Below are 17,351 nucleotides of genomic sequence, written 5' to 3' on the forward strand. Positions count from 1 at the left end.
GACATCTAAAAATAGTGTCGTTTCGTTCTAAACACCCTATGTGAGACCAAAATCTTTGACTTACGCACTCTTAAGCGAGACGACGCCCATTTCACTTGGGAAACCCACCGCCCCCCCCCCCCCCCACCTTCCCACCCCGGGAGGTATGGCTACAACAAAGATGGAGCTAATAGTGGGAAACCGTATCAAGCTTTATCATCCTTCAGTTTTCAACAGAGTGGTATTTTATACTTCTTCCGGTCACGTGCTAGGCACATGACCATCGCCTGAAAACAAACGTGGACGACGTTAATAGTAAGATCATCAAAGGAAAAAGGATTTCTATTGCAGGCCACGCACTTACAGTCTTATACATTACTCCTTAGTGGCAATAAACGATTTAGGTCGCCGGCTTGATCATGATTGATCACCCAGTGTTACCTTACCAGACAGATTTAAAATAATATGTTAATGCAAGAGTAGATGAAGAAGTTATTTTCACTTTTAATCTTGGCCACACTTCAACCAGAATTGGTGCACATACCGGAAACGTATAGAGTGATCAACCACTATTTCTCCTTATTTGAATTCCTTAGTGTGTCGGGGGCAGCTGTCAGGTACGTCCTATAGCCCGTCCTTCTTAATCCTTGGAAATGACCCAAAACAGAATAACCGCAACCAGTAATGCCAGAGGAAAGATGATTTGATGTGAAAAGCGGTTAATACGTGTATATTGAAAGAAAAATAATTTTAATTAAAATCACAACCTTGCCACGATTGGAGAGAGTGATTGGACTGAAAAAGAACTAAATGACATGTTTTTAAACATCAAAAAGTTGAAAAGTTAATTCTAGACAGCCTCTTGTCATTGCTGCGATGTTTGGAGGCCTGTTATTCAGATCTATGTTTGTAAAATAACTAAAACTGCAGACAAGCTTTCCTTGGAGGAAGAAAGTTGGAACATGTGGAATATCAAACGATTTTTTAGACGATTCAGCTTCTGTTTCAGTATACCTGTAGACTCATAGTCTCTCGGTATTACTTAATGCAAGATGGTCCAGAAATATAAACGCTGAATGTATGTATATACTTTATAGATCAGAATTAAAAACAGTTCCTACAAAATGTTACTTTACTCGCGCGTTTATGACAACATCAGGCTTTCACACATGTATCTACAATTACAAAGCTGATCAAATCCTGAGAACGAGTTGAGTAATGCCTGGAACAAGCTATTGTATAGCTAAAAATATCGGCGCGCTATTACTTTCTATTGGTTCTGAAAACTCTCATATCTATAAAAAAAAATCACTCGCGTGTATGACGATATCACTCTTGCGTCATAGAAGTCTTTTATCTACAATTATAAAGCGGATCCTTTGACTTGTTCTTGGCAGACTTACTAACATTTCTCTTGTGGTCTTGCCGATAAAAATCTCACAAACTAATATTGCGGCACACTAGCTATTTACACTTTTACGCATAATGAAGTGAAAGTAAGGTAGATGAAGTCTGCATACGAACCTAGAGGCTCACCAGGCCGGCTCTTACTTACAGTTTCTGTAGCATGAAAGGACTAGGAATATTTCTACCCCCCTCCCCCCCTCTGGATGGGATGCTAATCCATCGCAGGGTTACCCCTCAGCATTACATTCGCCGGTAGGGCCCTCGCCGGTATCAATTTATGCACCTGGGTGGAGAGAGCTACTAGGGCTCGAACCCAGACCACTCGATCTGGAGTCCAGGGCATTAACCATGATCCCACTGCGCCTCCCACATAATGAAGTGAAAAGCAATGATATCGACAGGAGACCTTCCAGCGAATTCGCCCCCGTGAAGTCTCACGCAGCAATTCCTGGGAAGAAGCTGGGGAAGACATATAGGCTATTGTATAGCTTAAAGTTTCCACCAACTAGTTCTCAATCTCCACCTAAACACTAAGAATTTCCGGGACGGATCATCAAAGCCTGCGCACGTCCTCCTCTAGCGAGGGTACGTATGGTAACTAAACGACGATACTGACCAGTGAAACGATGACCGCTGACTCACACACACACACATTAACTAGGCACTCAGTCCCAGCCCCCGTCAGGAGAGTCATTGATTCTTATCGTGAATGAAGCACTATCACGCGAGGAAATTGACGTTGCTTTCCTCTTCCCATAAAGCTGGCAGATCAGGATAATGGATAAAATAAGAAGAGCAAAACACATGAACACGAGAAAGCCAATTGCGATCAGGTAAGTCGATTCGTCTTCTAACACTTCACTTTCAGGATTACCTGCACAGAAAAAAACCTTTTGGTTAGCCCAAATGTCATTTGATAAACAATATACCTTACTTAGGGCCTTGCAGATGTTTTATATTAAATTCCCGTGAATTGGAAGGTAATGAGGGATGTCTGAATGAAATGTAGCAAAATGAAACGACAACCATTAAACTACTCTCTGCTATCTATCGCATTGTCTCGCATGAAACAACAGACTAGTAATATTCATTGCGACAAAATAAACGATTTATTTCTCTCAGTCGGGAAAAGGTTATCCAGAAAAAACACTCTGTACTAAAAACCGCAATAAAATTGACGTCCTATGGGAGTTGCTCGCTGAAGACTTTGCTGAAAGTGAAATGTTTCATATGTTCACCCACCATTTGTCACAATTCATTTAGATTTATAGTATAGACTTTTACAGCAATTTTGTTATCAAATGGCTTAAGATTATAAAATTAAACGAGCTCGGTCCTTCGTTTTCATGTTACCTGGATCGTTCATTCCTGTGGTGGGTGTGGTAGGTAGAGTGTAATTTGCACATGACCTTGATGATGTGCTTTCAGTCTTGACAGTAGCTTGCGCTTGGGTAGTAGGCGTAACGCCATTACACATATCCTCGCTTAGACAACGTGGATCTACGAAGAGAAGGTTTCACTACTTTAAAGGGTCTGTAGTGTGAATAGGTGACTCGCAGCTCTCTCAATTTGAAATGCCGTATTCGTGTAAGAGCGTGTTGAAGACGTGAGAACATTGACTGGGAGCTGAGGAGCCCGGGGACCCTGGGCGAAATACAAGTCGCGCGCACAAAGCTCCGCGCGCCCAATTATGATTCACTAGGGAGACTCTGCGGATGAAAGCGCGCCTCATGTTTTGGTTAAGTGTGCGCTACAAGAATTTCTGGGAACTCCTGATGCAAATAAACGTTATTATCTTCTTGAATGGACCATTGAAAGAAAAATCCCGAGGGCATTTCACGCTACTTCGTGGATATCAAAGCATTGCAGAAAAGCCTGGAAGAAATTGCATGTCTGACTACGAACATGCATGTGAATAGACTGGAAAGAGGCCGAAAGTGTTTTCGTTTTCTATCTTTTTCGCAGAAGGGAAAAATCAACGAGGAAACAAAACACTTAAGTGAAGTAGCAGTCCTTAGCACCCTTTTTAAGTATAACATCACTTCCTTCCTCGAGTGTTTACAAACAACTGACCTTCACTGCTCGTACAAATATGGAATTTGAGCTTCATGTTTTGTGTCTTACAGCGCCCACCAGAGCGGCTTTTCATCGATGATTGTTTGCCATTCGAAGTTGCTAGAAAGGAAACATAGAACTGTTTGAATCCAATTTATAGCTGGCTAGAAGATGTCTAAACTGGAATATCCCGTTAACAAAGAAAGACTGGGGAATTGGAGGGGCTATTCTTCGAAGACCTAGCGAAGCCAGAGTAAGATTGCAAAGAAAATTATAAGTCATTGAACGAACACCTTTGTCAGCCGGAGAAAGCTAGCTTTGATTCAACGCGCAGAAATATCTATGGGATCCCAAGTAATGTAATTTGCAAGTGACCGTCATCAAGCTAGCCAATAAACTGAAACGCCGAGACTTAAACTGTAATGTGAGGTACCCCCCCCCCCCCCCCCTCCGCTTCATCCCTCGCCTTTATTAAGTGTCAAGTGCTCTGTTAACGACGGAAGGGGAGATGGTAAGAAAAGAATGCTGAAAATTAAATCAATCAGTTGATTTTTCTTACCTATAAAATAGTACTCCTTTCCAGGCTCAAATTTGAGATCGACGCCTGCACTATATTTCTTAAAAATCACCGTATAATATTTAAGGTTGAAGGGCTTGTCACATAATATAAGTTCACTGTCAGTTGTCTGATTCACCGCGCAGCGCTCATAACTCTGTCTGCTGACCAGCCACAGATTCTCGTACAGTGGACGCAGGGCATTACTGCTAGCGAGTTTGGTTACCGTGGTAGCGGTGTTCGGGCACACGAAGATGAGCTTAGACATTGGATGGACGCATTGTGTTCTGTTTGTCTTGAATCTAGAGATGTCAATGAAAAATATCAAATCAGTGAATTAGTCCGATAGTTCTTTCAGTTAGCTTCCTTGAAACTAAACTGAAAAAAGAATTCGCCAGCTGCACTGGTTGTTCCATGCACAAGACGCTTGTAGATTATTATGATTATATTAATGTTATCTGCTAGTTTCAATAGAAATTTCAATAGCTCATCGAAAGAAGTACATTTCCCATTCACACTTCAAAAAATTCAAATGATGCTCCAACGACCGACATATCTTCTCCATATATCAATAAACTGTTGTACCTAGTAGTTTGGACGTTTACAATTATGAGGCATCTTTCTCATACTAAAAGAAACTCGGGTAATTGGCTCAACCGGTTGTCAATTTTACACCGGTTACTTGTTCATGTTACCGTATGCGGGGCAACGGAATTACAATTTGTAGTACAAAAACGTGGCGGGGGAGGAGGGGGGGGGGGGACTGATGGAAACACCTCCTGCGCTACCCCCAGTCGGGAAGTCGCCATAACAGATCTTGTCTTCTTCCCTATGACTGCTATTAGCTATTGAGGTAAATTTCAGTATTTCAATATAATTTCAGTATAATTACTAAACGATTATCTGTTGTCCAAATTGGAAAGAATCAAAATATGTTTTCTTAGCAACCGTAAGAACTGGTCACCAGCTTGACAGCTGCTAAAATATAAATATCACAACATTCGCACTTATTTGTTATACAAAGTCACGTGGGGTCAACCCGCGGTTGTGTTCACTTGTACTAACTTTACCTCCAGGCAAGATGAAACATGGAATTAGTGCTTATTTCGGGGTTGATGCTTTTTTTTTCCTAATCTGAAATTTCGTCAATGATTTATTACAAAGGTTCAAAATGAAAATACGAAAAACAGAAAATAATTTCCACGATACAAACATGAGTTGCCAGACAGGAACAACGGGTGATGAATAACCACAAAATAAAATTAGGTTGCAATATTTAAATAATCATGGTTTCTGAGTTTTGCGAAAATTAAAATGAAATCTCCATGAAATACATTCATCATCGAATTTTTATCATTAGCCAGTACTGAAGGACTCAAAGACTGCTTGTTTGACAGTTTGGGTTCTTTCGTTAATGGCAGTTTCTATATCTTAAACGATGACGTAATGATTAAAAAAATAACAACAGAAAATTGCCAGAAACCCGGCGAACACTTTCACACAATATTATAAAACGCGGAAACCTTCTCCAAATCCCTGTAGTTAATATATATGATTTAAGTTCTTTAATTCGTGAAGCCGTTGTTTGACGGACGTAGGCTTGAGGCTTTGAGAAAGATAGGAAAACACAAGGAGAAAGGTTTTCTCCAATCAATATTCAACCAGTCCATGAAGCATATTTAAACACTTTGTTCTGTAGGGCCAAGAACTTGATGACTTTATTATTGGATTTTGGATAAACATACGCCTGAATTTCTGCATTTTTAAGTAAAAAAAAAATCCGAACTGATAGTCAGTATCTCAACGAAGTAATTGCACACCGGGAATTCTATCGTCGGGCTAAATTCATTTTCTTTGCAAGACAAGCATTTTAAATTATTAACTCTCGAAAATGGCAGGTTCAATCGCAATAAAACAGTAGGTTACGTTCTTCAGACGAAACGGGAAATCTACCCAGCACTTCCGCCAATATAATACTGACAAAGCGGAAAGGGTGTGAACGCATTGACAAGAAAGAAAATTGCTCAAGCCTATACTTCACTTAAGAGTCTCGTGACTAGAGGGAAATTTTCAAATGCTATCTCCTAGCTTGAGGTTAGCCTAGTTTTACTGTGTGAGGGCCGTTACATCAGATCAGTGGGTACGCGACAAGTCCGTAAAGCTATTACAAAGAAGTAAACATTCAAAAATAAACACTCAAGTTGAAAAGTGAAATTGAAATTTCTCCTTCCGTTCATGCAAAACAAGCTGGTATACTTCTCGGCAACACTGCAAATTAATTAAGGCCCTCTGTTTTCATTAAGCAAGAGACACTGCAAAAGAGGACAAGACATACTAAAGAAAACAGGTTATTGATCAGGGAGCTCAAACTAAGAGCGACTTGACTCACGGCCAGGAGAGAAAAACGATCACGTCTTGAGAGTGTGACGCCTAAGCGTACCTCGCAGTTGAGAAACGTAACTGCAAGTTCCAATCATTAAATATTCTTCTTTCCCCTTGATTCGTATTTAGCATTTTTGCAATTGTAATAATCATTTTTGTTGTTCAGTATAAATAAAACGTTCTACAAAAATTTCATTTTCTCGTTGTATTGGATCGGAGAAGGCAACTTTTGTTTCCGTTTATCACTTGCAATCGAGTGTAGCGTGAGTATAATATCTTCATCGCCGACTTAGGCTTTCGAACCGATAGACAGACTCTAGACACGTTTAACGACCTCTCTTTACGATTTGAAAGGTTTTGTAAGGTTAAGAGAAAAAATCAAACCCTTTGCCTGGATCGTACTTACATTGGGTTGAGAGGAGTCCATTGGATAGATGGATACAGCTCATTTCTTCCCAGATCAAACACGAAAATTAGGACAATAAAAGCGTGCTGTATTCCGGAGAAAATCCCCATTTTCGCCTTTTAAAACGGCTGTTCTATGCTGGGTCAGGAGCCTTCTGTAGTCAAACCGCCAAAAATATATCACCGGTCTTGCAAAATGCCTCTGGTTTTACCGAGAAATTTTTTTTAGCGGGAAATTTGCATTCATCGTAAACAAGCCATTACGTCACCGTAACTTCCTGTAACTATAACATAAAACGGAAGTGAAAATACTTCCATCCTTTAGTAATAACTGATTGAATCAACTATTTAAAACTGATTTGCACTGGCGAACGAAAATATTTCTTGTTGTCAGGCAGCGACTCTCAGATTTTCTGATCAAATAATCCCTGTGGCTGTCTATAGAGAAGAAATCGCGAAATGAGCTACACTCATTATCGTAAACTCGAGATGTTCATGTGACTAGATCTGATATTGTGCATCAATTAAGCATGAATAGATTTAGATCATTCATTTGCTAAGTTTGGTTTTTCATCGTTATTTTTTTTTGGGGGGGGGGGGGAGGGGGCGCTGATGGGAATGGGTTTGCAACTGCAATACCTCGCACGGCGGATTTCTATGACGAACGAGTCTCTGCAGGAATCCATGGGCTCCTTGTCTCTGCGGAGGAGAGATTGATTTGAAGTACCACCTTAGGGTAGACACCCAACCGAAACCTCAGGGCAGTGTTGCCTGCTCGCCTACTCTCCACGGTCAATATAAGGTGCAGTCCGTTTACCATAACATAGGGACTTGTGGCATGAAAACTCGATAATTACTATAACTTTGTTTACCAGTTGTGTATTGAGGTATGGTGGCTCAATACGGTTTCAAAAATTCTTCAACACCTCCTGCTGAATCGAAATACTTCCGCTCCCTTTCAGTTAATCGTTGACATTACTGGTATAATAGTCGATAAATACTGGCATCAAACCAATGCATGGGTCCCCACAACTGTTTGAAACCTGTTTAAAGTTGAACCATGACTGGCGCTGATAAAAATTTGGTAATACAAACTGTAGGTCAACAAGCTCGGATAATAAAATTTAAGGTGTTTTTGATAGTTTAGACCGTTGCTATGGCAACTTGTAACGTGAAGAAAATGTCTTTTGTAATGGTAACTGAAAATGGGAAAAAGCATTCATCCATCACAGTAGAAATGCTGAAAAATTCTGGAAGCTGTTTCCAGTCACCTTAAATTTTAGACAGCAAGGCTGCTCACAAAGACCATGGCTAAGCCTTTGTGCGTGACACACCCGATGAGGGCGAAAATGAGTGTGTGACGTGTGAAAAGCAAGTAAAAGACTTACGTGGTTCGTGAATTTATGAAAAGCCATTTTTAAACGCCTCTAAAAGTATACGTGACACGTGAATTTTGTTAAACTTCGTGCTTGAAACCGGAAGTTAACCACCCCACCCCCACCCCACCCCCAGGCTTCCTCCACACAGCCTCCCAAGTACGTGCAAATCGATGCGTGGAGTGCCCTTGCGAGGAACCTGAGCTTCACTTGCGAGCATTTATATAGGTACCGGGTGAATGATGAATGATGCGAACTTCTTGTTAAAGAAGAAGAAAGAACTATGTTAAAAATATCTGTCATGATATCTATAGTCAGCGATCAAGTAAAACAACTCACACCGAATCATTATTTTCGCTTTTCTAAGTTCGTTTTCATAGTTTTTCCCCACGGAATTCTCAATTATACTAGGGAAAATTATTCTTGCTTGAGGTGATTAAATTTAGAAGTAACGTTCGGTTGTTTTTCCGTGGAAAGCGTACTGGCGTGACTACTGGCGTGACATTAAAAATGAAGCCGGAAAAAAACTTCGTGAGACATGACAACGAGACTCGTTCCCAGGCGCTTACATCATTTCCAAATTTGGAAGCATAAGCCGAGTCCTAAAGGGCGGCCATTTTGTATCGCTTCGGCCCGTTAGTGTAAACTGCAATCTATCGAAAATCCCTGTCATCCTCTGGTTTCGTTCTTGATTTTTTCGCCATCAAGCCTTGTGATTGTCTTCTTTTCAATCTCATCCAGCTATTTTGGGCTGCCAAAAAATATTCGGAGCAGGAGGCCGTGATAAGAGACGCAGGATTTGAAAGACGTATTATTTATCTAGGATTAACTGAAATTTACCGCAATGGGGACGAAGGATGATGAATACGACTATCTTTTTAAAGGTATTGACGTAATAAGTAATGTTTATGCTTTCGGCTGGAATATTTCTTCAGTTGTAGACTAATATGACTAATGTTGTGGTTCGTTCTTAACAGTTGTTCTCATAGGCGACTCTGGTGTTGGAAAGTCAAATTTGCTGTCTCGGTTCACGAGAAACGAATTTAATTTGGAGTCCAAGTCCACAATTGGTGTAGAATTTGCTACCAGAAGTATACAAGTTGATGGAAAAACTATCAAGGCCCAAATCTGGGACACTGGTGAGACGACATTGGCATTTTGTGTACCAGTTGTTCGTTTGTTTGTGCTTGTGAGTTCGGTCGATCTTTTGAACTGGTGTAACTTTCCAAGGCGCAAGGGGGAGTTGTTTCATAGCTCCTCCCGGAAGCCATTGGTAGCTTTGGTTTTCCGCAAGATTTAAACCCAGAAATAAGGGCAATGCATCATTTTGTAAAAAGCCTGGGCGTAAAGCGGTGTCATTTTTATACGGCAAAATACATGTAGTGTAATGTACAGATTTCTTTGATCTCGTTGAAACTGCCTTTGTGCAAGTGTTCAATATCGATCACGAAATGGTAACATTTATTCGTTTCACTTTTCACACTTTGTTTCATAGCTGGGCAAGAACGATACAGAGCCATAACAAGCGCGTAAGTTTTAATCGTATGTCTCAACTTCACATGTAATTGTCATTATGAAGTGAGAAGGTTAACTGTCATTATTGTCAACCAAATTTATGCTTCATTATGGAATGTATCATAATAATTATTTGAAGTGTTTAATGGACGAAGAGCATGTTAGAATATGGTGGTTGTGCATATTCATAACTGGTTATACATTTTTACTTGTCCCTCCACAATTTCTTGGTATCATAATTTGAAATGTGTTAAAATACATGCACAATGTGAGTGTATTTTCAAATTTAATAATTCTACAGTAAAAGCTACAGCTATATAGACCTATACAGACCTAATCAATATTTCTTGCCTGTCAATGAAGTATTTCTTGCTTGTAAGAATCATGTCAGTGTAGCTTGTGAATACATGTACATGTAAGTTTATGTGATTAAAAAGTTTGCATTTGATCCAATATATTGCATGCTATGTGGAACTTTGGTTGACAGTTTTTTTATTGTTGCCAAAATTTGCTCCACAGGTAAAGGATGTGATATTGATATTGGGCACTGTTGAAAATGACATGCAGCTGTATTTAGGAACCATTTTGTTTCTGACAGTTAAAATCTATTAGGCTGCAGAGCTGTCAAAAGTAGCCAACTGCCACTGAAAATCACCATCTACTTCTTGAGCTCAGCCAGCTTCTCTTTTGAGCTAGTTTTCTAATTTTTTAGAAAAAAGATGACACAATCAGCTCTTTAATCCAACAATAAAGCTGCCTACTTCAAAACTTTGTGACAGTCAGCTGTGATTCAACCAAACTTTTAATGGGAATGAAGAATACTTGATCAAGCTTTCATCTAATCCAACTACATGTCAAGTGCTCTTTACTTCAAATGCAAATATAAATTTTCATTTGTTTTTGGGTTTGAGATTATTAGATAATTATTTTTGGATTTATGCACAAGTGTATGCCATTTCCATGTGAAAAACAGGAACATGGCAATCCAACTGGCCCAGGTTGTTTGAAAGGTGGAAAACACTATCCACCAGATAAATCACTATGCAGTGGAAAGTGTGGTTTGTTTTGTTAACACTTATGCACTGGATAGTGATTTAATTGGCGGATAACATTATCCAGCCTTCGAACAACTGGTGCTTGGTTTATAGAATTTCAAGCCAAAAACAAATTGAAACAACAACATACTTCATGTCTGCTTTGTGGTGATGTAATTATTTAGTACTTTGACCTTTTGAAACCAAAGATCAGAGAAGAGTCTGTTTTTTTCAGATTGTCCTTTGTACATGAAAATCAATTTTGGTGCATTCTTATTTGATAAGTTAACAACAAGGCCTTGGGCAATGATGACAAAAAATACTTACGTGCATGTGATAATATGTGCGTAATAACTGGTCCTTAGGGAAACAGTTATTATACATAGATCTTAGTGTAGAGTATTAAGGGAATATTAAGGGAAGAAGGGCATCCCCTAGTCCAAGTAACCTCTGGTTAGTGGGAGAGCAGGTTACACTTGCTTAATTGTCACTTGTGGGGTGACTTTACGATTAAGACTTTGAGATTAAGCCATTGCTACATGACCATAAATCAACCAGAATGTGCGTTAGATTCAACTGAACTCCAGCTAAATAACAACAGAGCTTTTTTTTTTTCCCATTTGGACTTGTGACGATCTTTTTCATTTTGTTGTAATATATAACAGGTATTACAGGGGAGCTGTAGGTGCCCTTCTGGTTTATGATATTGCTAAGCACTTGACATACGAAAATGTGGAAAGGTGGCTGAAGGAACTTCGGGATCATGCTGATAGTAACATTGTTATAATGCTTGTGGGTAACAAAAGTGATCTTCGCCATCTTAGAGCTGTTCCAACAGATGAGGCAAAAGCATTCGCAGGTATGTGTATAGAATTTCAATCCTGGTATTTAGATTTGATGTTGTATCTTCCTAACATTTATTTGTTTTTGGTAGCTGTTCACTGAAATGGTGTAATTCAGCACTGATTTGAAGAATCCTAAAGCTTTAGTCTACTCAAATCTGTGGTTCTTGATTATTTTTTTCTGAGAATTGAAAAACTGGAAATGAATTTTTCCAAAATACCAACTAAGTCAATAAGTAATTCATCATTTTATCTTTTACCAGGCATGTGAAATTGATTGGCAACAGCTTAATCAAAGTTAAAATAGGAAATCTTAATATCTAGTTTTGAGGTGAAATCGAGGAAGTTATAATCGCTTCTTTGGTACAGTTTATATGTTGTAGTTAATTTTAGATCTCAGTTAAATTTTGATTTCATGTGGTTCTTTTTCTTTTGAGTAACAGTCAAACCCTTATTAACTGGCCACCCTTGGGGAAATGGAAGGGGGCCTCTTAATTGAGGTTGGCTGCTACTGTAAATAGGGCTTTGTCAGGAATCAGCATGAAGTCTAGTAGAAACATCAATTTATTCAAATACAAGCATGTTTTATGGCAACATGGAATCATGTGAATACAATGATAAACCTGTGTATGAGTGTGTATGGTGACTTTCTTTATCAGACTCTCATCTGCCGTGGCCTTTTCCAAAACTAGATAGGGGTAAAGAAGAAAGAAAATCCCCTGTGGGATGACCAACAACAGTCCTGTCAAACTTATCAAATGTAATAAGCACTGATGAAATAGTGTTTCACTATTTTTTAAATCTAGGCATTTAGTGTTGAATTACAAATACCCAAACAAATGTTTTTTTTACCATTTGTATGGCTTTATTTGCAATTTTCTTGAATTTTGTTTGGTAAAATCTTCCAAAATTTTCAAAGTACATCGAGTATGGCAGGATAAGAATTTTAAACTTCCAAAAATGTAGGGTTTGTAAGGCAGTTTTTTAGATGTTTTGCAGATTTATGTCTTTTGCTGCTCTGGAAAAACTGGTCTGATAGATTTCCCTGAAAAATGAACTCCAACTAAAGCAAAATATTCATTACCAGTCTGCCAAATTTTGTGGAATTTCACGGAAGGCAATTCAAGAAAATTCACTTTCAGTTTTGTTTTTTGTACTCATGTTGACGTCATAAACTATTGAAAAAAAGTAGACCTTTTTTTTTAGTGTGCCAGATTACTAAAACTTTAGTCCTCAGTGTGCCTTTGATTGTAAAACTGTAGGGAGCCACCTTAATAGGGGTTTGACTGTACTTTTCTTGCCACTTTTGGTAATAAGTGTGGACTAGAGATAAATTGAAAAAAAGAATTAACTAACCTGCAGAAAGCAGACCACATATAACTGAAATCAAGAGTTGGGTGAGATCAGAAATTGAGTGCAACATTTTCAAACTGTATTTTTGCCTGATAATTTATTTTTTTGTACATTTATGGTGCTTATAAATTTGACTTGTTTGTTAACATTGTTTATCATTGTGGCAGTGTTGGCCATATCTCATGAACACTGTGCATGAGCAATCTAGCAGGCACTATCTTGAATGTAATTTGGCTTCTCTAGTTTTTATCAGCATAAAATAAGTTTAACTGTACATTGTGCTGTACATGTAGTTGTAGCAATTGATTATCATTAATGTACATGAACATCATGTGTGATGCTGTTACATGTAAATTTTATGGTAAAAGTAATCATTAATTATGATTATCTTTTTGACTACTTTTAGAAAAAAATGGTCTTTCATTTATTGAAACATCAGCGCTAGATTCAACAAATGTGGAGGTGGCATTTCACAATATTCTAACAGGTCAGTATAGTTGACGGACAAAGTGCTTAAAGTGATCAAATTTGATACATTTATCAATTGAAAGCTAAGTTTTATCTTCAACCCAGTCAATGACATCTTGTTTCATATTTTTGTCTCTCTTTGGCTTCCAATATGTTGGCAGTTTCTTTATTTGTAATGTGTGATAGAGTGATTGTGTGGTCCTAAATGTAGCCATGTTTACTATATTGACCATTACAAATTTAGTACTTTGAACATACAGCTGTTGTATTTGTAACTTGTACATTGCTTTAAGGTTACCATGTTTAATGCTAAGGCTTTGTAACAGACATGCAGTAATGAGGTTTTTTGACTTAACAGCAGGTGTTTTGTTCATATCTGAAACTTGATAAAATGCAAGTGGTGTTTGTGGATAATGTGATCACTACGTACAATTCTCAATCAGCCATTAGCCTGCAACTTTATCTTGAACATGTTGAAGTTCCTAGAGTCAACAATTTGTCAATATTATTTAATTATGATATTTATATATTTTTATCGTTCAGAAATCTACCACATTGTATCCCAAAAGCAAATCCACGATTCCCCAGGTTCAGATGGAAACCAACCAAGTAACAACGTGCAGACTATTACTGTATCTCCTACCACAGAGGCTGACCATAAAAAGAAAGTTCAATGTTGTAACGCTTAGATTACAGAAGTTTTAGTCTATTGTTGCAGAAATACATATTGGACTGTAAGTCCTTCTGTTTACTACAAGCAAGACCTTTCTTCAAAGGTATTGCATATTTCATCATTAGCATATTAATGTTAGAAATGAATAGTCTAGAACAAAGACTGGAAAATTTATTGTTTAATTTGTGTTGAAATGCTGTTAAATGTGGGACTTCACTGTATGTTGAGCAACTTTCAGTGATTTTTAATGGTGTAAATGCATTGCAAAATTGAAAGGACCCTCAAAAGACAATGTATACGTTTTCTTTAAGAGCACACCAACTCACATGTGTACACTTGTGAGATGGTATCCCCTGCATGCTTGTACATTGTAAGTCTTAGCATCAACATGCAAATTCCCATTTCTGATTTCCGTGCATTTCATGATGTACTGGTTGGGAGAATTTGTTTAAATATCAAGTTAATTTTTTCTTTGGTGTTTATCAGTTTGAAAACAATTCTCTCAAACTGTGCACCTGTATTTTGTGTGGTATTGTGAGGAGAAATTGGGTGTTGATTGCTCTCAGAAATTAAGATCAAATAAGTACTAATAATTGAGTGAAGCAGAGTGTTGGGGGAATGTTAGATTGTTGAACTGTCAACTGATATTCCTCTCAGCTGCATGGAATAGACCTTTCCCGCATTCCACTTCATTGCGTTCGAATAATAGCACCAGAGCGAGGTTGGGGTGGACGTTTTCATACATTTGGTGTATTTTTGTCCACCCTGACCTCGACTCGATGCTATTGTTTGTTGGAATGCGGGAAAGATCTATTGTTGACAGGATTCAGTCAATACACACAAGTGTATGTCAAAACTGTGCTTTTGAAAAGCCTGAACATATTCTTGGATTTCATATTTCATGTGGCATATAAGACACAAGATCAGGGTGCAGAGATTAGTGTTAACCCTTTGGCAGTCATGTTCTGTAGTAAGAGTAAGGAGCTCAGAAGTCACTGTCATCTTTATTCGTAGTATGTCATGATGTAGTCATGATGTAGCAATCATAGGGAAGCAAAAGCTTATTTGCATATATTTTGGAACTCGAGAAATGCTACTAATGAAATTTTGTTAAATGTCTCAGAACTGATTATTATAATTATTAGTATTATTAATTCTGGGCTGCTTGAAGCATTGTCCATTGTATTCTGTGTATCAACCTTGATGCATGAAAAATGTGATTTTGAAAAGGCACATGTACATGGTATCTTGTTTTGTTGACAGCGATTTGGTATATTATCTCTTGTGCACTGCCAGCTCATTCTTGCGAATTTGATACTTTAGTAACAATCGTTCATAACCTGTTGGTGAGGTGAATTACAGAGAAGAGTTTGTGTATGTTCAAGGTGACTTAGGCTGTTATGCAAAGATGAGTAAATGATAGAGGAGAAAATTGGCGGTGGCATGCCTTCAGGTCACGTTTGTGTTCGTACTTATCAGTTGACATTTAAAATGAAACAGGAATTTAGTGGCACAAGTGCTCAGCTGTGTTGCTAACAGCAATTATGTAGAAAGTAGGCTTAAGTTCCATGTAGCTAGAGCAAGATGGTACCTAAGTGTAATTGTCAGGATTGTTGATTATTAAATGAGGTACATGTAGAGTGGAAGCTCATGCTCCTTTCTACTGCCACTGAAGACTAATTCCATTATTGGGGTAAATAAAGAAACTTTCTAAGCAAGATTTTGTTGTTTCCAAAACAAAGTGGCTGTAGTAACACCTGATAGTCACATGGCTGGCTGTGTCTATTGAACTAGCGTGTGCAGGTGGTATTTTCTTGTGCATGTTTTTCTCTCTTGAGATAGACTTTCCCTTGTGGATAGGTGCATCAAAAGAATGAGTTGGTGAATGATGGAGAATACCTGATGAATGTTCTCAATCATTTACCAACTTCACATTTCAATATACACTGTTTTACATGTAATGTACACCACACCAGTGAATACTAGAGTGAAAGTATTACTGTTTTTTAATTAATGGTAGTCTCCACTGTAAAAGAATTATCAAGTAACATTCACATAATACCGGAGTGGAGCTGCTAAAAAAGCCAAAGACACTATTTACTGGTTTGGTATACACGTTACAGAAGGCGCGTTCTTGAAGAATTTCTGTATGAGCCCCCATGTCAACATGCTTAATTAAATGAATATGCTTAATTAAATGAATGGCAAAGTATTTTACATTAACTATAATTTTACAATAAATGTTGTTGCTTTGCACTTCAATTGCTTCTACATGTAAATAAACAATGGCACAAGTGATATGTCTCCCTTATGTCAGCTTCTGTATAAACCTTGTAATAGAATTCCGTGTACAACTAGCTGGGTGTAGCTAAGCGCATTGACCACTAAAAACAACATTTGAACCTTTTTTTTTTTAACCTTTGTTTTGAACGTATTGTACCACGTGAGTGTTTCCGGGCATCTCAGATTGTAACAGTAACCGAGGTTCACCTTTACTTTTACAATTACTTGTTGCCGCTGTTTTCTACAGAACCTTCATGAGTAAAGCATGAGAAGGCTGTTCCAGTAATAACATTAACGTTGCTATCTTAAGAGCAATAGTAGAACTTCACATGAATACATTACGTAAAATCGTGCCTTGTTTGTTTGGTGACGAACCAAGACATGGCATTGATTGATTTCAGTAATTATAGTAGTTTCTGTGGCTTGCAATGAAATGGACTTTTTCATGCTACATAGAAGGCTGAATGAACATGTATGCCGCATTTTTTTTTTTTTCACGTCATATTTTCCCAAAGATGACAATTCATTATCCACTTGAGGAGGTCCTTCGTCACTGCACAGTTATTAGTGTTTTAAAGTTAATTACGTAAATGTATAATAAATGATTTGTCAACTTTGACGTATTTTTGTAAGCGTATACATACATTCCAGTCTATACACCATATTAAAGATGAAATTGGTCCATTGAAAGAACTTCTGGAAACCGAATAAAAGTTAAAAAGTACCAGTTTGGAGCAAATTAACATGGTTCAGTGTTTAGTTTTAAATTATGCCGTTGGAATACATTACCTCGTCAAGAAATTTCACAGGAGCCCTTTCACGTACATAATGAACCATGGAAATTTTGGAGCATTTTGGCGGGAATTACGAAAATTATTTCCAGTCCGCACTTTGCAGTCTCAGGACCCCAATGTTTGTGAGTGTCCTCGATGGGTGTAAGAGGTGGCGAAATGTTTAATTTTTTATTTTCAGATTTATTTTCAGATTTTTTTTTTCAGATTTAGTTTTGACTCTTTTGTTTCT

At 38.0% G+C, this 17,351-nt stretch overlaps 2 protein-coding genes across 2 annotated transcripts; one reads left to right on the forward strand and one right to left on the reverse strand.

Annotated features, from left to right (window-relative positions):
• Nucleotides 1-470: 470 nt before the first annotated feature.
• Nucleotides 471-7,022, reverse strand: LOC110053582 (ephrin-B2a-like). Its single transcript, XM_020759832.2, has 5 exons — nt 6,786-7,022; nt 4,001-4,299; nt 3,460-3,561; nt 2,740-2,886; nt 471-2,260 (listed from the first exon to the last, which is right to left on the reverse strand). Exons 1-5 carry the CDS (start codon nt 6,893-6,895, stop codon nt 2,052-2,054), a joined length of 867 nt encoding a protein of 288 aa, XP_020615491.2. The 5' UTR covers nt 6,896-7,022; the 3' UTR covers nt 471-2,051.
• Nucleotides 7,023-8,737: 1,715 nt separating this feature from the next.
• Nucleotides 8,738-16,947, forward strand: LOC110053584 (ras-related protein Rab-11A). The gene is made up of 6 exons (XM_020759836.2): nt 8,738-9,044; nt 9,138-9,299; nt 9,656-9,689; nt 11,375-11,568; nt 13,311-13,391; nt 13,916-16,947. Exons 1-6 carry the CDS (start codon nt 9,005-9,007, stop codon nt 14,059-14,061), a joined length of 657 nt encoding a protein of 218 aa, XP_020615495.1. The 5' UTR covers nt 8,738-9,004; the 3' UTR covers nt 14,062-16,947.
• The last annotated feature ends 404 nt before the right edge of the window (nt 16,948-17,351 follow it).

The sequence above is a fragment of the Orbicella faveolata genome, unplaced genomic scaffold (genome assembly GCF_042242905.1).
Source record: "Orbicella faveolata isolate gen_17 unplaced genomic scaffold, um_ofav_v1 contig_1, whole genome shotgun sequence".
Classification (NCBI taxonomy): Eukaryota; Metazoa; Cnidaria; class Anthozoa; order Scleractinia; family Merulinidae; genus Orbicella; species Orbicella faveolata.

Excerpts from the sequence above, each read along its gene's own strand:
- LOC110053582 (XM_020759832.2), bottom strand. The coding sequence starts at position 6,895 with ATGGGGATTTTCTCCGGAATACAGCACGCTTTTATTGTCCTAATTTTC. Across the intron at positions 4,300-6,785 it reads TGGACTCCTCTCAACCCAAT|ATTCAAGACAAACAGAACAC; the intron begins GTAAGTACGATC and ends TGACATCTCTAG. Across the intron at positions 3,562-4,000 it reads AAAGGAGTACTATTTTATAG|CAACTTCGAATGGCAAACAA; the intron begins GTAAGAAAAATC and ends TTTCCTTTCTAG.
- LOC110053584 (XM_020759836.2), top strand. The coding sequence starts at position 9,005 with ATGGGGACGAAGGATGATGAATACGACTATCTTTTTAAAG. Across the intron at positions 9,690-11,374 it reads TACAGAGCCATAACAAGCGC|GTATTACAGGGGAGCTGTAG; the intron begins GTAAGTTTTAAT and ends AATATATAACAG. Across the intron at positions 11,569-13,310 it reads TGAGGCAAAAGCATTCGCAG|AAAAAAATGGTCTTTCATTT; the intron begins GTATGTGTATAG and ends GACTACTTTTAG.